The sequence below is a fragment of the Molothrus ater genome, chromosome 7, assembly GCF_012460135.2.
Source record: "Molothrus ater isolate BHLD 08-10-18 breed brown headed cowbird chromosome 7, BPBGC_Mater_1.1, whole genome shotgun sequence".
Classification (NCBI taxonomy): Eukaryota; Metazoa; Chordata; class Aves; order Passeriformes; family Icteridae; genus Molothrus; species Molothrus ater.
In genome coordinates, this window is record NC_050484.2 from 14,199,788 (window position 1) to 14,220,943 (window position 21,156).

At 36.9% G+C, this 21,156-nt stretch overlaps 1 protein-coding gene across 4 annotated transcripts in view; it reads left to right on the plus strand.

Annotated features, from left to right (window-relative positions):
- The window catches only part of PDE1A (phosphodiesterase 1A), a 144,523-nt gene that overhangs the window by 52,436 nt on the left and 70,931 nt on the right, over positions 1-21,156 (plus strand). The window contains exon 1 of one of the 4 annotated variants that reach the window (XM_054515453.1): positions 17,898-18,062. The exons of the other annotated variants lie outside the window; for them this stretch is intronic. Coding sequence (XP_054371428.1) covers positions 18,007-18,062 — 56 coding nt within the window. The 5' untranslated portion in view covers positions 17,898-18,006. Of the gene's footprint in view, positions 1-17,897; positions 18,063-21,156 lie in introns of those variants that run through there. 4 annotated transcript variants of the gene reach the window in all.

Below are 21,156 nucleotides of genomic sequence, written 5' to 3' on the forward strand. Positions count from 1 at the left end.
TATAACTTGAAATAGCACAAGACAACTACCTGTAAGAAAATTATATTTAAAAGGAAAAGAAAAAAATTCTTAATTTGAAACAAATCTATATCCTTTGAATAGCATTTCTCAAATGGGAGGTCTTGGTCTGCTAACACAGTGATGCCTGATCTGCAGCCCTAAAAGGAGCCAAATACTCTGGCTGTGCTGTGTTCAGTGCTCCTGCAGTATTTTTAACATCTACTGCTGTAGGTTGCTGCAGGAGATGGGGGGACTGAGCATTTCTGAAAGAAAAACAACTTTGCATGCAGACAGACCTCTGGGCAGTAATGCAATTCAAGTGGAAATGAAGACAATAAGATATAAATATAGTAGAAGTAATAGAAATTGCAAAATGCAGTTGGGTGAAAGTTGCCCAACACTTTGCCCTTTGGTTAGAAAGACCTGTTTCCTTCATTCATGACCTTGCCTAACCCATTTTGTAATCCTGGTGATTTTAATTTAAAGTGGTGTTTAGATTTCTTGGTACTTGAAATGTGACAGAGAGGTCATTTTGTCATCTGTTTTGTATCTTCTACTGGCTTCATGAAGTTTTGTGTCTATTTGATAGTGAAAACCTGCTACAGAATTTTCTGTTAGTAGACTGGGTTTTTAGCTTGGTAGGGTTGGGTTGTTAAGCCCAGTTCCCAGGGGATTCTGTCTAACTCAGGGAGAGACTCTGTCTTCACAGCTCCTCTGTGCCAACTGGGTTGGATTTGAAATTCCAAAGCAGCTATGCTAAGGGACTTTCCAAGCCAGTCACATTGTTCTCCAGAGTGCTTTTGTTAGCAATTTTGCTATGAGATTCCTGATTCCTGCAGACCTGAAGCTCGGGGCAAAAAATCAAGGTTGTCAAAATAATTAAAACTACAACTGCTCTATAAAGCTGAGTAAGAACCTGCTCAGTAAACCATATCAAAAGCATTTACAGATTCTGGGTTTTATTTACATTCATGAGAAAAAAAAAAGTAAAAAGAAAAGCATCTTAATTTTGATGCCAGCACAATATCAGCATATGTTCTGGTTGCTTTCTTCCTGACAGCTCCATGTACAATATAATACAGTTAGACCAGAAAGCTGAAATGCTGGCCCATTTTTTGTGCCAGATTTTTCTTTGTTGATACTCTAAAACTGAAGTCCTGCCATGCACAGCTTTCATAAAAGGGTGGTTACCTAATTACTTTTGCTGCATAAGAAAACATTCCCTTTCCTCTCCCTTTCCCCCCCAGAAACCTTTGTAGAAATAGAACAAAGTGAAACATAAACCAGTGCTATTAAATATTTCCACGATCTGTTCTGGCCATGAATTAAAAGGTATTAAAAAATTTGCTGTTAAAGAGGAACGAAAAAAGAACATAAATTTTACCTATGGACTTCTACTAAACAAAGAAAATATCATGCATTCTCAGGAATTACATAAATCAGAAATACACCAATAAATATTTGATTCTGCTTTTAGTATTTGTTTTAGTTATGCTTCTCTTGATACAAGTTCATTAAATTCTTTCTTCTCTCTCAAGAGTTACTGCAAAGAAAACTTCTAAAATCTGTTTTACTATGAGAACGCAGAACCGTCATCAAGGCAACGAGAGTGCATAAACAGTGTCATTGCTTGGCAAAGTCCCTTACTGTCCTACCCCCAGCTCACTTGGTAATTTTTGGTATGATGTGACCATCTGAGTTTTCTCAGATGAGAAGGTTTATAGCATGCAGAGAGCAAAAAGCTCATGGGAAAATTCCTTTAGTTTTCTCTGTTATTCTTCTTGACTTCTTCTTAGTCCTCTATTCTCATCTGTGTAAAATGTGTCTGCCATAGTACAACTCTTATTTATTTAGTTGCTGTGAAAGTAGAGTAGAATTCTTCATAAAATTAATTCAGTAATGCTTCTGTTTGATGAAAAAGGGGAACTTGAATTTCTTTTAAAAAATCTAATAGAAAAGGGATATGATCATAAGATATTTTAGCCTTGTAATTTGGGAATTAATTTCTGTCTGTCACAGAACAGGTGGTCAGCCTACAGTTTGTTTAGATGATCTTACTTTTTTGTTATTAAAAAAACCATTTAATTTTACTTCCTCCCAATAAAAGAATCTTAAACCACATTCTATAAAAAGGTTTTGATTGACTGAGTATACCATTCTGTTAAACTGCATATTTTAAATAGCAATCAAAAAGCTTCTGAATCCTTGGCTTGTTCCTCACCATCTTTATATTGTCTTTATTTCTGAGTGTGTCCACAGCCTCTTAGGATTCTCATGCATTTTGAAAAAGGAGAGAAAGATTTTCGTTTTGTGGGATCAAAGTAGCACTTCACTAGGATTATAATTTCATGTAAAGCTGATGATTGCTCAGATTGCTTGATTCCCCTTCAAGGAAGACTCGAAAAATGGTGATGAACCCTTTTGGTGTGTGGGCTCTCTGTTAAGTCTTACCCTGTCTGGACTAAAGTTATGACCTACAAATTGATTATCCTGAAAACAGGCCTGAAGCTTTCTCCTTTGCTTCTTATTCTGCATTGAACATGGATGTGCATGCTCAGTGAACACTGATGTCTTCAATGTTGATTGTATCTTCAGATACACTTTTAGAAATAAATAAGGGCTGTCATTCACAATATTATGAACAACTTTATGATAAACAATGTAAAAAATAGATTTTTTTTTTTACTTAAAAGAATTTTCTGAAGAGTTTTCATGTTTTCTGGAGAGTTTCATTCTTCATTCACCTTTCTTCTTTTTCTGTTTAAAGTAATATTTGGTCATGAAGGGCGAAAGATTACAAATAGTTCCTATAACATTACCAAGTTGCCTCCATGTTATGCAACCCTCTTCAAAGAGATGTGGGCAAGAACTGTGTTTGATCATTAGTGCATGCACAGGTAAGAAAACAGTTACATGGGAAATTGTACTAAGTAGTGGTTTTCCATGCTGGGCCTGTCAGCAGTTTTGAAATTTTCCCAGGATGGAGGAGAAAGGTACAAAATGGATAAAGAAGCAGATTCACTTGTAGATTTACCAGTGCTTCAAAATACACTCACCTTGTGCAACTTGGTTTGGAGAGTCCTTATACTAAAAAGACTAATGGGAAAATCTGTGCTACAACCTACCTGTACTGTTTCTTAATTTATAATTTATATAAAATTTGCTAAAGGTGTCCTTTTGATCTCATTGATTTTAATCAGTTTAATGCTCATATTTTAAGCCCTTGTTGCTTTGCTTAATTAAAGTGATGTAGATTCTCTCAATATCAAGTTTTTTTTCCCTTACAGTTAACTTATTTACCAGCTTCTCTTTTGCCACAACTTTGTCAGTCTGTTCTCTGTTTCTCACTGTTACCTTTTTTCCAGGCAGAATCAGCTTTGTAGCTAATCTAAGCTACAGCATACACAGAGACAGTCCTGCACATGAACACATCTTGAGGCTCTAATGTTTAGTTAAACAATCTTTCTACAAATATAGGTACAGAAAAGAAATATTTCAAGACTAGCACTGAAAACATTCACTGCAAGGTTTTCCTCTACTGGGACCAGAAAATTTACTCAGCTAATGCAGTGTTTTCTCATTCTGACGTTAGGTATGACCTTGTGCAAAGGTTTCCAAACTGTTGATTTCCTTTCAAAATACAGTTTCTGGCTACATCTAAACTTACTGGTGTCTCTTGTCTGAGTCCTTGTGTAAAGACCACCTGAACAAAAAACCATAGTACTTCGGACCTGCTGCTGGAAGTAAACAGAGTTCTGAGAGTTTATACAGAGTTGCTCTAATGTGTAAAGGTGAAGGTGATGAGGCATCAAACTGGGTGGCCTGTAAGCCAGAAACACCTCTCAGTTTCTTAGTGTGTTGGTTTGTACTGTCATATGAATTCTTCCCCAAAAGAAAACAACTATTTGGTTGCAGCAGCCGTGGGACCCTCATTGTACAACACACACTAAGGATGCCAAGTGAGCTTCTTACTTGTGATGTCACTAAAGGTCAGAAAAACACAGCCTGTGTGCTCTTATAGGCATAGCTTTGGTAAGGAACAGCCTATTTTGTGTTCCACTGAGACTGGAATAACAGCCTGCAGTGTCATTAGGAGTGAAGCCTTGGACTGCAGCTACTCTACACTGAGGTGCCCTTGGCTGCATGTTTCCCTCCCCTCCCTGCCACAGCAGGATGCAGCAGCAGCCAAGAGGTGAGTCAGTGTAGGCAGGTGAGCTGGGGAGAGCTCGTTCCTTTTCTGTTTACTCAGATTTTGAAGAGTGCTTTCATTTCTCTCAGGCTGCTGAAGTGACTCAGCTTGTGGCCACCCCAGCAAGTCCCTTCCTTCTGGAGAAACTGAAAGTAGCATGTGGAGGATGGGAGAATACACTACGGTCACTGCACTGGGTGTCAGGCACTTTTACCCTCATTTAGTGGAATGTGAGGTTAGGTCTCTTTGAATGGGTGGAGAGCAGTTCTGTGTAAAATAATTGGGCAAAAGTTGGCCCTGCTGTACCAGATTTATCACTGCAATCAATAATTCACATAGATGCACTATATTCTTAATAGTCAATGCCAGGAAATTATCTCAAGGATGGGTGCCTGTCAATATATTTTATCACTTCTATGTCACTAATTTAACTTCCTTTGTATATTTAATTATGCTGAGAACTCTGAAAATTCCAATCTGCAGTGAAATTTAAAGTCAGTTGTAGACCTATGACCATTTAAATTCCACTTTCACCCCTAAATGATAGGCTAAGTTTATTTTGCCTTGTGCAGAGAGGTGCATGTCTCTTGTACAGCAAAAGAAATCTGAACAATGGACTTCACATCTCTTGGCCATTCTGGGGACATGACCCTGTAATGGCTGTGTCACAGAATCATTGTTCACAGTATAGCCTGTTCCTCTCTGGTTCCATTACTGCATGTTTTTTTTAGCTGAAGCAAGTTTGCATAGTGTGTTGGAAATATAAACAGAGCTCAAAAAGCCACAAGGCATCCTTAACTACAGAGCCATCAAACCTTCTGCTTCACAAATAAGTATCATATTTTCTTTGGACTTATTAGCACTTTCTCACTATTACTTTTTCCACCAGTGATACTATTTTAGTACATCAGAGTGAATTTCAACAGTTTTAAAAGGTACAAAATCACTATATTGCAGCAATACTCTTCTTCCTAATTGTCCTCAGAATGAAAAGCTCTTTCTTATTTAATAACTTTTTAAAAAAGGAATATTTCTTCCTGTTATGTGATTTGTTTTCTCTGTAATCCTTTTTCATGATAGTTGCTGAACACTGCTTTAAATATTTTGCCAGTTCAGATTTGTTTCTCAAACAAACAGGAGGTTTTTATAACTCACCCTGAATCAACCACCTAATTTTGGAAAGCAAAACGTTTCCATGTTACAAAGATTAGCCAGTAAATGAATATTAACTTTTGTTTCTCTGTGACATAAATAACATGCAGAACAACTTTGTTCTGGGCATTTTTATTTTTTTTTTTGCATTTAGGACATAAAGTGTAAGCTTTTTTTTTTAGTGGTTAAAAAATTAAATTAGGAAAGTATCTGCAAAGACATATTGATAAACTGTGCAACTTGTTAAAAGACTCTGGACTGGGACAATCATATTTAAAGGCATCTTATTACATAGCATGGTTCTTAACTCAGCGTGCCTGACTCGTTGCTGCTCTGTGGAAGTCACACCTGCGCATTCGTGTTGATGTCAGCCAGGTTGATATGGAAGTTAAGCAAGATCAGTAATTGGCACTAAACATAAAAGATTCTGTTTGAAAAGAAAATAATGGGTGCAGGAAGGAATGAGTATCAAGAGGGTTTGAAAAGTTTTGGCATATGATTAAGAGGAAATAGTTAACAATAGGATTAAACTTTAAACTAAAAACATTTTCCCATTCACTTTATTAAAAATATCTCTTTAGATTTTAAATGAGGAAAAGACACCTATAGACCAACTGTAGTCACCATGACAACAACTTAAACTTACAAAACACATAGCAGAATTACTTGGCAGCATAGTTACTTACAAGCTAATACATCAAATCAGCAGAACATAGGCTAACACTTCACCTAAAATAATTTATTTTTTTTTCTTTCTGTTTTATATGGGAACAAACTGTAGAGCACAACAAACATGAGCTCCGGCTCCGCCTTATTTTTGGAATGATTTTTGTGAATTTCTTTTGAATAACTAAAATATTTTCTTTCAAACACAGTGGGGTTTTTTGCTTTGGTTTGGTTTTTTTTTTTTTTGTGTTGTTTTTTATTTTTTAATCTGTGATCATCTACAGGAGGGATTTATGTATTTCAACCAGAGATGGCAATGGCCTACCAGTATCAAGTAATATATCTTTTGCCAATACAAAAATATTCCCCTACACTGATTGTTATTGTCTAGTCTAGTTTTAAAAGTTTAAAGCTATGTGGATTCCATTGTTTCCCCTGGGAGCCCAGTTTGTTTCGCTGCCAGGAAGCTTTCCTGATACTCAGCCTCAATTTTTCCATGTTTAATTTCAGGCTATTAATATGAGAGTCTTATACTGAATAACTGCTCTACTTTTTGTTATGATCTTAAAATATTTGTAGATGCTGTTAGTCCAGTCAAATGTGAACCACTCTATACTTATTATTTTTAACTTTCCTCAACTGAGTATTTAAAGCTCCCAGTTAATGCTCTCTTTGAGCAATTTCTACTTCCATGGATTTGCTTTGTTATAGGAAAATTTAATTCCATTTATTTTCTTATACCAAAGTAATATGTGAAATAATGCCCTCTTTCTTTTCCAAGATGTAGTTAAATATATCCAGATTACAGAATTATTTTTAATTACACACTAGCATGAATATTGGTCTCCTGAAGTCTATCTCAGTAGTATTCATTTTCATCTCTCCCCTTGAAATGCATATTGAAATATATTCTTTCACCTTTTTGTTTGCTTCCAGTGCTATGAGATTATTTTCTTAACATTGTTTTCTGTGCATTTACAATTTCTTTAAAATTGTCTTTGTTACCACCTGACTTGAAAATCTGAAAATTCCATTAATGTTTTCCCATTATTGAAAAATAAGTAAAAGAAAAAGAAAAAGGTTTTAGTCCTGAATATTATCAAAGACACAAAACCTCATCCTGATGTTACTGTGTTTATGATTTTCTTGCCAATTTGTAATTCTCAAAAATACCTCCCTTTGTGAGCCAATTTGAATTACATTACCAGGTCTTCAAGTGTCTAAATCTTTCTGGAAAATTGGTGATATAATTTCTACTCTACTCAATCAATCTACTTGTTTTACTGTTACATCAAGAAGACACTTGAGATTACTTGGTTCAGTCCTTATAAAAAGCAGAAAGTTAAACTGCTCACAATTCCATTATTCCCCAACTAATCAGCATGTTATTCTCCTACTCTATGTTCTGAATTACTAGGGACATGCAAATTCAAATTACTCATTGATAGCCAGCAATGTTACAGTTTACTTCCTTTGGCCATCACTTTGTTGCTGTTGTTGCTGCTAGTTTATTTTCCCTTTTTTTTGTTAGGGCTCATTGGTATGTATGAAACTCTTTCCTATGTAAACCTGTTCATGATGATTATTGTGATTAACATGAAAAATCTCAAGACATTGCTTTTAGCAAGTGCTTATATGAGAGTGACTTCAATTATCAGCACAGATTAAAAGTAGGGGTGTGTTTACAGGCTATTTGGATATAGCTGTTTGTATCCTGGCAGATTCATAGCAGTCACTTATATAAGACCATGCCTTTGCCAGCTACATTTGGACCACCTCAATGCCTAGAAAACCTTTGTAAATCTTCCCTTCAGAGCACACAGAGAAGTTAGTTATCTCAATACTGGAGTAATTCAAGCAGCTGTGCTGTGGGATTTGCTCTCTACATGGCTTTTGGACCTACTGAGCCTAACAAATGAACGTAGGGTTTATGCAACTCTCTATCTGATGTATTAGATCAGTTGTGATATGACACAGATACCTTTACCCCACTCCTCAGTCAGTGCTGCCTTGGATGTAGATGGAGTTCCCTCTGACCAGATTCTTGCTTTCTAACCTGATGGAAATGGTGACACGGGGGAATTTCCTTATCAGGGCCAGAGCAGTCACCAGAGTGCCAGTATGGACAACAAAATTTTCTTCAAGAAGATGGCAGCTGCAGAAAGAATCAGGGAGCTATTTTGGGACTAAAGGAAGTAGTCAAATGCAAGGCGGATTTAAAAGACCAACTAGATCTTTGTGGAAGAGGCATGACACACGTAAAACAGATAAAGATAAGAACTTTGTTTTTTAAGAGTATCCTAACTTACTCCTTATAATGGAAAGGAACATAACATTTTCTGATAGGAATCCACTTTGAAATATAGTACAGGGAGCTTTATACTCTGAAAGCTAGATGTTAAACCAAAGAGCAATCTTTTTAAATATATTGCACACAGTTTTGTATTCTGTAGACAAAACCTTTTGGTGACTTGCACGGGTTGCTCTGGGTTAAAGTGGACTAGTATTTTGCTGCTGCATATAGTGCCAACAGGGTTTTAAAATGTGAATAATAAATGTGTTCAGAATAAATAGGAACAAGAAACAAAATTACCAAGAAACAAAAAGAGAGATCATCATGACATTTTATGAATAAATGATAAATGGTTCTCTGCACAACATCACAATATACTGAGGGATTCCTTGACAAAGGACATTGTGGATGCCAGGAATGTACAAGAGTGCAGAAAGAGACTGAGAAACTTCATAGAATAGTTATTTATTTCTAGACACATAGAAACACCTCTGTATCAGGGAGTCCTTTACCCCCCCATGGCCAGAGGCTGGCATGCTGGCAATCCAGTATCATTGTATATTACTTCTGATCTTTTTCTCTTCCCTGGACATCCGCTTTTGCAGATTCATTTTCAAATGTATATGAGATTTGATATTTTCAAAACTGTATATGAACGAGATAGACTTGAATTGTGACCCAGTTTAGATGTGCCTATGTTATCAGGAACAAAAATAAAAGAGTATGAGATCAGCTTTTCCTGCTAAGTTCATAAATGAATAAGATTTCATTAGAAAGGCTGAAGAAAGGAAAAGGGAAAAGAGCAATATTGCTTGAATTAGGAAAATACATTTGATCTAACATGTAAAACTCATAAAGACTCAAGATATTTACCCAGCAGCATAATCAGGTGAGCAAAATTCACACATTTTATTTTAAGTGTGGAGAAGCCAGTAAGAAACGTGGGGTGATTAAAGGAGCTCCACTGTGATTAATAACTGCAAGTTAACCCATGTGATAAGTTATGAGCAGTTATCACATCTTTAACTTCATTGAATTAAGTGGATAAATAGCTGTTTCATGTTTTCTTTTTCAAGATCCCAAGCTTGCTCTAGTTACTGTAGCTTATTGTAATGATTTTTCCTCAGTAAAGGTAACTTTACAATGTGAGAAAGGAAAATTTGAAAATCAGGAAGAAGGAGTTTTTTCAATGGCTTTTACTAGATCATAGGGGTATAGAATAAAACAGGTTGGAAGGAACCTCCCCACTCTGATTAGATTTTTGCAGGATATTGTTCAGCTGAGTTTGGAAGAACTGGGTCTATTCTTGGAGTCCAAGGATGGAGATAATGTAATCTAGGGTTATTCTTTTAAAAATATCTGTCAATAGCTTAAGAACTCTGGTTTTATCACCTGTTTCACAATTAATACATGTACTTCAGCGGAGATGTTGCCATGAAACATGCTTATCAAAGAGAAAACATCATGCCTACTGAATTCTGGGCCATGAACTTCTGGGACAAGTACTCTGATTCTCTTTATGGAGAATAATGTGACATTGTGTTGAGAAAGCTTGGCTATTTCTTGTGTAGTAATAAAAGCCACAATTGGACAAAAGCTATTGCACCATAAAGCATAAATCAATGAATTTTAAATAAAACTTTTTGAAGTTTTTGAAAGAAATACTCCAGAATTTTAAGTAGTACAAAAAAACCCTTGAAGAATTATAAATATTTCACACTCTGCATATAGTTCTCCTATAATATTCTGAATAATGTATTCTAATATTTTATAGCACAGCATGTTATTTCATGTTCAGAAAGGGGTGTAAAACAACAATCCCATCTGGGGTTTTTTTGGTAATTCTCAAAATCAAGAGACTTGTGTCACATTACTGTGTTCTGCAAGTCCTTTTATGTGGGGATCTCGTGGGAGGACACTGAGGCACAGCTGAAAAGCAGACAGACCTGTTTTTCTGTGAAGTTCTCCTGATGTGACACCAGGTATGTGTGTGCCTGTGGTCAGCAGCTGATGGGGCTCTGCCTGCCAGGGCCCTGCAGAAAGTCACCAAGAAAATCCAAGGCATATCCCTGCTTGGAAAAAGTGCTGGGGGGGAGGAAGCAGGCTGGAAAGGGTTGGTGATCACTGTTAACTTTGGGCAGGAGCAGCTCCAAAACCTTGTGCAAGTTGTCAGAGTAGGTGGGTTCAGCTGTGTGTTCTAACACCCAGATCTGTGAAGTTTAAACATGGAAATAGGCTGTGGATGAAATGGGCTGGGCACGACCTTACAGCCACACTTGTGCTTAAATAGCCTGCGGGTGGAAGGGCTAATTCTGTCTTTTGCTTGCTGATAGCTGCCCTGATCTACACGTCAGAGAAAGCTATGAATTTAAGTAGAACATTTGGTTATCAGGCACTTGAACTCTGTCAAGCAATATGCATCTCTGAAATAGCAGGAAACATGTGCTTAGCATCTGGGCAGACTGGATTAGAGAGAAGAAGGCAAGAGACATCTGCTTGAAAATACTGTGCCTGTCTGTGATGCCTGCCCACATCCCTAGGCATACGGGATACTTCTGATAGTTTCAGGAAACTACTTCTTCCACTAGCAGCTTCATACGCCTTTACCATTGCTTGTGGGTGGAGCTTCCCCATCTGTATAGCAGATGAGGATTTTGGACAAGCAGTCAGCAGAGGAGATCTTAACTGAGCTGAAAAATATCTTATTTTGGAGTACAAAAACTTTTCAAGATCATAGTGAAATAAGGTGTATATTTCAGTTTGGTTCTGAGGAGTTTCTTTGTAGATGGGAACAAAACCTGAGGCAAATTATGGAGTCTTTTCCAAAGAAAAATGTAGCTAAATAATCTGAGTTTCTTCATCAGTACCTTTCAGTGGCATGTAAATGCTGAAAGGAAATTAAATGTTTTTAAAAGTATGTCTTGAGAATGTTCCTGGGGTTAGTAGTAAATAATTTAAAATATTGTAAATATTGCACGTGAGAAACACCATCCCTCCATTCCCTGCTGTAGAATTGTTTGTCCAGTAAACTGGCTCAGAAATGTTGTCATGTTAAATGTGCTCTCTCTCCCAGTGGCTTACAAAGCAGTTTTGTTTCTACATAACAAAATTGCTTTTTATGTTATGAAATCTTGGCATCGATACATCTCTGAACATCTACCCAAAATATGGCAACTGGTTTTAGTACTGAATAAATAATAGGCAGTAATAGTCCCCTAGTGTGGCTGTTTTCTAAGAAGCAGTAGAACTGGCAATTGGGAATTCAATCACTGTGTATCAGAGACAAATTTAGAAAAGATGAAACAAAATTAGGATATGTGTCATTTAATGATACTGGAGTATGTATCTCATCCTGTGGGAGAACTTTGGAAACATTACACAATTATTCTCATGTGGTTTGAGCAAAATGCAATGTTATGCATTATTGTGTTTTTGAGCATAAGGCTTATAAAATGATTTGTAGATGAAGAAAACCCCATTATTTTGCTTATTTTAAAAGCAAAAAAATAGTCACTTTGGTAACAAATAGCAGCACTGAGTTTCACAGCTAAAGGTCACTTGGAAACAAGGATGTTTTCCAAATGGGTTTCCAATGAGCCCAGCTTTCATGAATGTAATTTGAATTTTACAATATTGAAGAGTTACCATTAGTTCCACAAATTTGTCAAGAACTGAAGCACAACCTCATGATCATTTTGAACAGGATGCAGCTGAAAATCAATACTTTTTTGATCTGACTGATTATGGGTTTTGGCACTCTAGAATCCTCTTTCTTTAATTTAAGATTTAGGTAAAATAAGGCATTTTTTTACAGTGAGAGAGTGACTTCATAGATTTATGATAGATTCTCCAATATTATGAATATATTGAATTAAAATATACCATAGTGTCTGATGGGATTATTGCCATGTACTTTTGCTATTCTTCAAATTTCATCATGTTGAGTATTAAATTTGCCTTACCTGGGCTACTAGTACTTCTGCACTTTGAAAAAATAATTAAAAATGACAAGTTTAAAGATTGCAAGATTTGCAATTTGATGCATTTTTTTCTGTTTATTAATCTTTGATTTAATTGGGAGAAATCTGCATTAAGCAACACCATAGAATGTAGCAGCAAACATGAAATGATTACTTTAATCAAGTGCCTTACTGAATCTTCAACCTTTTCTTTTCCTTTTTTTTATAACTGATATTAGTATTGTGGTTTGTTCAACAAATCAGTTAGTTACCTGCAAATGTGGATCCATTGTATTGTAGGAGTTACAATATGACCTCATTTTATCGTTTACCTGAGCTACACAGCAAGGAAAGAGGAGAGGTAAAATATGTAACTTTCTAAAGTAATGGAATGTTTGCATTTTAAAATGACTCTGGGCATTTTAAGTGAGCTCTTTATTCCCATTTAACCATCTCATAGATTTGGAGCAATAAACTAATCTGAAACCATTATCTATGGTTTTTAAGCTAGGCAGTCTTATGACCGTGTTAAATAAAACAGAATTCAGAAGAACGATGAATGCAAACATCAGGACTGGAACCTGTAGGAAAAGCTTTGACCTTGGTTTAAAAGCTAGGTTTGGCCAGGAGGTAGTTTCCAGTCACTGTGGAGCTTTGAGGCTGGAGATTTGGGCAATGGAACTAATCCCTGCTGGATTTTCAGCATAAAGGAGAACACCAGGCACAGAGTGGCAGGAATAGGCCTGTGAGCCAAGAGAATCTTGTCCTGTTTCCCATGACCCCTGGTACCTATCTCCTCATGTTCCACAGTATCCCTATTTGTAGAACAGAGATAAAATTTGGTGTGTAAGTCTCAGCTTGTTTATAAAATGTCACAATATCCTTGGATAGAAAGTGCTATGAAAATATAATCCATTCTACTAAATACAACCCCACATTACCAGGCTCTTTTGCTTTGTCCTAACATTTTAGCCTAGCTAATTTTTATGCAAATAAAACATGATAGCAAAACCAAAGAAGTTAATTCACAAGATATTAAGTACATTGTCATAAATTGTCATAATGATGGAAATCCTGTGTCTCTGACAGATTTATATATAAGTTTACTCCTAGCTTTGAGTGCATGCCTTGGGATTGAAACACATTTAGTGGATAGATTTTTATTTTTAAATTTTCAGCAATTAAAGGAAAACAGATGAGGAAAGCCTAGATAACCTACTGGTTGTATTTATTCAGCATAGAAACTCTTAATCATGTATTCATTATAAAATATGAAGAAGCACTTATTACTGCATTTATTTATATGCATTGCTGTCTTTTGCTCAAGACTGAGTACAGAAACAAGGTAGATATAGAAGCTTGAAATTGCAGGAACATAACAGAACCTCCTTCTTTACCCAAGGACAAGAAATTGGTAGGAATCCATTAAATTTATAATAGATTCTTAATGGAGTCAGCTTTTCACATTACATTGACAATAAAGCAACCCTTTCCAAGGTGGCATATTTAGGGTGAGGACAGAGTAGAATACACAGGTTATAATAGAAAATCAAATAGCTTGATTCTGTAGAGCTTTTAGCTTTTAATTCTAAATTATGAAATGTGACAAATTACAGATTACTTCTAAATGTATTTCTTTCAAGCCATTTGATGTTTGATAGATTTCTATTTTTATGATTGTTTTCAGCAAAATGGTTTCTTTTGCATAGTATATGTTTTCTATGTGAGAATGGGCTTGCATTTTTTTTAATCCTCTCTTTTAAGTCAAAACTTACTTTTGATTTTGGAAAATTCAAAAATGAGATTTTACATTTTCCATAAAATTATCAACTATTTCTAAAAGTGCTAAGTAACCTAAAATCACCGTTTTTTATCTCTGTTTTTGTATTATGTATTAACATAAATACTTTCTAAATTAAAACTAAGCATAAAGCAGGTTTATGTCTTTCTCTTTGAAAGTCATCAGGTCAGATTCGTAGTTTTAATGTCACAACCTCTCCTTGTTCAAACTGATGAAAATTGCAAGATGTGAAGACAAGAAGGATAAAAGTTTTCCCTTGCACCAAATGTCCTTGTTAGTAACTACAAAATATGAACATTAGGGTTTTTTTTCCTTGTTCCCAATGTAAATTTTTGTATTTTACCTTCCTGTTACAAAATTCTTCTTGCTGGGGAATGTGCAGGGTATGACTGTCCCTGACCTGGAGGGGAATTCCTGTCAGGACTCTTGAGACTTCAGCACTTCAAGGCCTTTGCAGCTGCCCTGTCCCAGCTGAATTGAACATTTTCTGGGCAACCCAACAGGCTCAGTCACAGTAAATAATTAAATGCATCTTTCAGCAGAAAGTGTGTCAGAAGTGGCAGGGCAGTTAACAATTAAATGATGCTGGTTTCTCCTGTGCCAGGAAACAGCTGGATGAGACTTCAATCTTTTCACGTTTTTCTTAGAAAACAGGAAAAGTCGTGGGAGCCTTCATACATTTTAGTACAATGCTCCTCTGCTGATGCACCCATTCTTTTTCTTGCTTTATCTTTTTTTTTTTTTTGGTACCTGTTATTATGACAAAATTTCAGTAATGCCAGTAGTATCTGGTACATATGCAAAGCTGTAATAACATGAATATACCCTGGTGGGTGAGCCCTGAATGAGCTCTTTGGTCTTATTTGACTAACAAGTGACTTTTTAACCTCTAGAAAGACACTCAAGAGATATATTACTATGGAGCATCTTTTCAGAGGTCACTGAGTGGAAAGAAGGATTTGTACAGCTATTGGGAGTTTGGTGACAAGGCAGAATCACAAGTGAAAAAAGAATATCCTCTTAACCTTTAGGCTTCCCTGTCAGCTGGCACTCAGTGAGCTACAGCTCATGTGATGAACAGAGAAGGCATGTTGTTCCATGTTGTTTCTTATATTTATCCCAAACATACAACCTTTTCCAAGTTCAGTTTGACTGTAGGGGCTAATAGCCAAATTTAGATAAAAACGTTTGCTTGGAATAACTATGGAATCTCTTAAAATTAGTATTATAGGGCACTTGGGTTTCTGGGAAGGTTTTATTTTAGGCTCCAGTGACGTGGTATGGTGTGCTGTGAAATTCTACAGCAAAAATTACTGGCATTATTTGAAAGGTTTAGTAGTATTTTCCATTGTTCACAAATGAGGCTTCCTGCTTTAGCAAATAGGGCTTCCTTCCTTTGCAAAACTGCAAATATTCCAATTACAGGTATGCACCAGAGCAAAGTGTTCTCAGAAGCACGAGCTGAACAATTTTGTCTCAGTGCTATGACAGCTGTGTTCAGGTGTCTGCTGTGCAGCTGCCCCCTGTGTGGGGCCAGGGGCTCTTCTGTTGTCTTTAGGTGGGTAAGAAATCTCAGAAAGTCGTTGGGATTTGAAAAGAGTTGAAACAGTTATTGACAGGCCAGCTTTTTTTCTCAGTTTTATAGGCTCTTAATATGTTTGGATAGTTTCCTCAAAAATAAAGCGAGTAGTCTAATTTTAGTAGAATAGATTGTATAAAAATAGAAGCGTGTGTTTATTTATATTACTTCTATGATGACTTTTTAGGAGAAAACTTCTATATGGCAATAGTTGTGCCATAGGCCAGAACCAAGTCAAATTACTTCTAGTAGCTGGATTCTCCCTAAAGCAGCCTAAGATGGTTGTATCTCACTTTTTACAGTGCTGAGTGAATGGAGGTAAAATAACAGAATTGCCACCTTCTTTGATGAGAATCTCAAAACCAGCTTTGTGTGAACATATAAAGCTGCTACATTAAACACTTGCATAGATATCACAGATGTTTTCCACAGCCTGAACACATTTGTTTTCTAGTTTGTAGTGGATGAAGTGAAATTGTGTTGACAAATGCTGTTTTCTTTAAAAAAGGGAAAGATACTAAGACTTTATGTATCGGGATGTTTTATGCAATGGTACCTGTTCATACCTGCATAATGATATTCATACCTGCATAATGATTTTCAGAACATTGGGAAATAAGCATTGCTGATCATCCCTTAAAGAATGGTACTTGTACCATGGTCATGGCAAATAGCAGGGAGACTGTTGAGGTGGCTCTAAATTCTACATATAGAAAGGTCTTAGGAAAGTTACTGTGAATGGTTTAGTAAGTTCCTCTTATTGGCCTGTGGTATAAAGTATCCTACATAAATTATTGTCTTTAATTTTTTATAAATGGAACTGGAGCTAAGGAAAGCTAAGCATGTACCTCCTGTCAGATAGACTTTTCAAATCTCTGTGGTCCTAGTTAGAATAGGAATTCAGATGCAGTATCATAAAGTCCAGGCAGAATTTTGGTAATTAGCCATTTAAATGACCATTCAGTTGCTTTTTTTCAGATGCTGATTCTTTTTCCCCTAACTATGAGTGTTAGCTCAACATAAAAATATATGTCTCAAAGTCCAGTGTCCATTGTACTTACACAATTTGAACTCTCAAAATATTCTTGTTTTGCAAATTAAATGTTTTGGTCCTCACATAGACCTAAAAATGGTGGTTGTTCATGATAAACAATTTTTCCATTATTTTGGGGTTATTTTAATATAGGTCATGTTGATATCTTTAAAGATAGTCTCATTTTATGTAGCTTTTTATTATTAGCTCATTTCTGAAAACTGGCTTTGAGATAACCATCACATTTAAACAAGTTTGTCCTTTAGTTCTTTTTCTGTCCTCACGTGAAAGTAGATGGGTATTATTTGGAAGGATTTTAAGGTCAAATGAACTGATAGCAAGAGAAGGACAGGTGAAAGGCTGAATTCCAGCTTTGTGTGTGATAAGCAGTGATGTCAGCCATGTTGGAGGGGTCAGGTACCATCTCACACAGCTGACTGTGGAAAAAAATCTCAGCTGGTCTCTCCCCAGGGAACCACAGTGTGTGTCCTCTGTTTGGAAGGGAGAGGGAAGCAGCTGGGAAGATTTAGTACTGGGAGACAGGAAAGAGGAGGTGGGAGCTGTTACACTGGAGCACTCACATGTTCCCTGGGTAACCTGGTAGTCAGACCTAGTAACTAATAAACTGGATATAAAATAGAGCCCAAGATAGGAGAACAGAGATGATTTGAGAAAATGATTTGAGAAAATGCATAGATTTTATCTCATTGGTTTGGTCCCCATTTACGTTATGGCCAGTACGTTATTTGCCCAGCAGTGGAGATGGACTAAATCTCTGCTCCTTCAGTACCATTCTGGTGGTGTAAAAATGTATGGGGTGTTAAGAATGTATGTTGCTTTACTATTCAGATTACTTAGGCATCACACTTGACTGAGAAGTGGGGTAAAACCTGGGCATGGTGGAAATGGTGAGAAGTCCTTTGCTAAATCAGGTTATAATCAGTCACAGAAGGTGAGGAACCATACAAAAAAGGGGTAACTGTGCTCCTGACATGTCAGAAGACTGCAGTATATATGTGCTTGCTCTGTCTGTGGCTTTCTCTCTCTTTTCTGTTCTCCTCACGACACATGTACGAGACCAGGCTTTTTATGTCATACTGCAGCAGTAGCACCATCCCACACACTCTCTGTCTCTGAGAAATGTAACCCTTCTCTCGCTTGTCTTCAAGTAGATTTCAGTGATTTCTGAACTGAGTATCTTCTGCCTGAAGGAGTGTGTCTGCTTACCTGTACAGAGCTGACAGCCTAGGCTTGCATCAGTGGCTCAGATACAGTATCTAGTGCCATTTGAGACACCCAGGGGTGCCTGAGACATCCACCCAGGGCTGGCAGATATGACCCAGGACCAGCAGGACACCTGCGCTCTTCTGGAGCAGCAGCTGGCGACCAGGTGAGATACCCCAGGGCATCTCCACTGCAGCAAGATGCCTATCTTAGAGAGCTGTTTTGAGCCTCCTGTTTCTGGGCATGCTGTATGATTAGTATATAAAATGACTAATTGAGCTCCTGGTTTTGTTTTTGTTTTGTTCTGAGGCCAAGTCGCACAAATCTGTAATTACGTCGTCTTCCTCTGGCTGCTAATGGAACTGCTTGTACACGTAATTGCTGACTGCTGTGGGTAAAATGTACAGAACTGAGCTCTCCCTCTCTGAGTGCTCTGGCTAGGCAGCTGCTCCTCTTGACAGGAACTTTTATATATAACAGACCATTCCAAATTTGTCTTGTTCACAATATTACGGAAACAAAGCCACTCAACTTCTTAAGCTGATAAGTAAAAATGAGCATGTGTATTTTTGCACAGAAGGCTTTGCACTTCAGGGATTGTAAAATCTTCTGTCAATTCTGGCAGCATACAATTTGAGAGAAGCAAAAGACTAGCTTATACAGCATCTCTTTCTGAGCCCAGATTTATGCTTTGTGTGCCAGAACTACATTAAGCAAATCCTCTTCTTCCTTCTAAAGGAGCTAGCCAGCTTGTAGCTCTCAAGAATTTTCTTTTTTCAGGGATAAACATTACTTTGAAAACTTTTCCATGCACCTGGGTGGTGACCAAAGACAACAAATAATGGAACAGGAAACCATAATTCAATTCTTTACTATATAGAAAGTCTTTCAGATGACCTAACCAGCTTTTTAAAGAGATTGATTTGGTTTTTTGGCTGCTGGAAATGGAAAATCTGTCTCTTTTATTGTATTCTATGTGCATTTAATCAGTTTGTAATCCTCTCCTTAGTTCTGTGCCTACACTGCTTTTCCTTCTATTTCAGAGAACAAGACAGAAAACCAGGCTAGAGCATTGCCAGTGAGATGGCTTTTGAACATACAAAAGTTGCTGACTGAACTGGTGGCATGACTTTAGATGCTGAGGATTTAGAGCAAAATCAGTATAAGAGGGACATTTCTGTTATTCCTTAAGCATTTCCTGGCTTGAGAAGGGTATTGGTAGCAGTTGTGGTACATAATAGCTTTATTATGAATGCTGCTTTCCCCCCTCCATATCTACAGTTAATTATCTATTTTGTTAATACTTTTTCAAGTCTCATTTAAGGTTTTGTTATAACACAGTACCAAGAACTGAAATGTGTGCCAACCCTCAAACCTGAAGACAGACTGGATTGCCCTTTAGGTTGGCTCCTTTCCTTTGACCTCACTTGAGAAATGACACAGGCAGCAAAGTGAGTTCTGGCACTGTTTGTTGGGTCATGGGAGGAAGCCAATTTCTCCAGTACACCAGGTATAGGCAGTTCCTTGGAAGTGCATCCTGTGCAGTAATCTGTAGAAACACATCTCAAAGAAAAGGCATTAAAAGAAAATTATTGATTTACTGTGGCAGTGGGTTTTACTCTTTGTTGGTGGTTTGGTTTGGTTTGGTTTTGGTTTTGTCCCAGATATTGCCATCCCTGTGAGTTCTGCAGCTGGTGCCAATGGCCAGCCCTCTGTATCAATAGACAGGTTAATGTTCAAGGGACCTTTTGGCATCATGCCAGTTATGATTTTTCTAGCAATTTAACACAGTGTTTCTTCCTTTCTGATATTTATAGATATTTTCAGTTGATGTGTGCCTCTCTGGAGAGAAAGAACTGAACTGAAATTTTCTGTCACTCTATCAAAAATGTCTGAACAAAGCAGAACAAAAATCTACACTCTGCCTTCAGGAACCTTTACAATTTCCACATAGGAGATGCATTATGGTCCAGTTCTCCAGAACCTTTACCTTTTTTAGCACATCCAATAATCCCATCTAGAATATTTGTCATTTAAACATACATTGGTAATATGGGAAAAATATTTGCTAAATATAATAATTAATATTTATTGTATTTCTGTGAAAGAGGTATAAAATGCAGAAATCTGAATCTGTTGGGTTGAGCAGATCTTTAGATCAGGTACTTTTGTACAAGACAAAAGTCTCCAGCACAAGACATCTGTCCTGAGATGGCAATTTTGTGTCCTGTATCGTTGGCTCCATGGAGTTAAATGCAGCACTAGATTAAACTTTGAAGGGGATAATTATTCTTTTCTCTTAGAAATGGAACTAGCTGAGGTATTATAGTTGTAATGCATATATATTCTTTTGCAAATAGCTCTTTTCTGAGGTGGTCTGAGCTTAAAAAATACGGAATTTGTAATCCTTTTTTGGAGCTGAAAACATGTTCACAGTGGTTTAAAATAATGTTGATAATAATTTATTGCTTAGCTGTAATAGGAAATTTAAATTTGTTAAAAGGAACATAAATGGGAACTTTCTATGCTTGTTTCTTTTCCTTGTGAATTTTTACATAGATGATTTCTGTTCCTCCTTCTCTGTCAGTGCTTTACTACCTGCTGCTCTCTGAAAAGATGAGTAAATTGTCTTAATTATGTGCATGAAGAAAGTACAGAATTGGGAATTCATATACTTATTTTCATAGCTGGACATCCTGGCTCTTTTTCCATTCTGGTGTCCTGGTCTGAGAGTCCATGGGGCAGATTATCAGATCAGTAAGGCAGGAACTGGGAGCAGACTGGGGGCTGATGCTGGGCTGCTGAGAGTTCTCCTGATAAAGCAGATATTCAGGAATTGGCTGATCTGTATTACGTCAGCTGAGCAGAGGTCTCGTGCACTCAGTGATGTAGAGCAACAGAACGGTCCTTATCAGATGGTCCTTATCAGATGATCCATATGAGAATCAGCTGCTGAAGGCATAAAGGTCTTCTGTCATGTACCACTCTGAACATTCAGAAAAAAAGTAAAGTGACTGCAAAAGGCTTCCACTTTCTGTGCTCTGCCGATAAGAGGTTTTTGGCAATATACAGGCTTAGTTTCCATAAGGAAATGCCAATTACTCAAACCCAAAAGTTTTTCTGATACTGTACAATTTCCAGTGAAATTTTGCTTGAGAAAAACATCCATGCTCATCCTAGCCTACTTGATGAAATCTATATTATTTAGAAATAACTTTTTTGTTTTCTTCCAGGGATATATTGAAAGGTCTGCAAAGCTT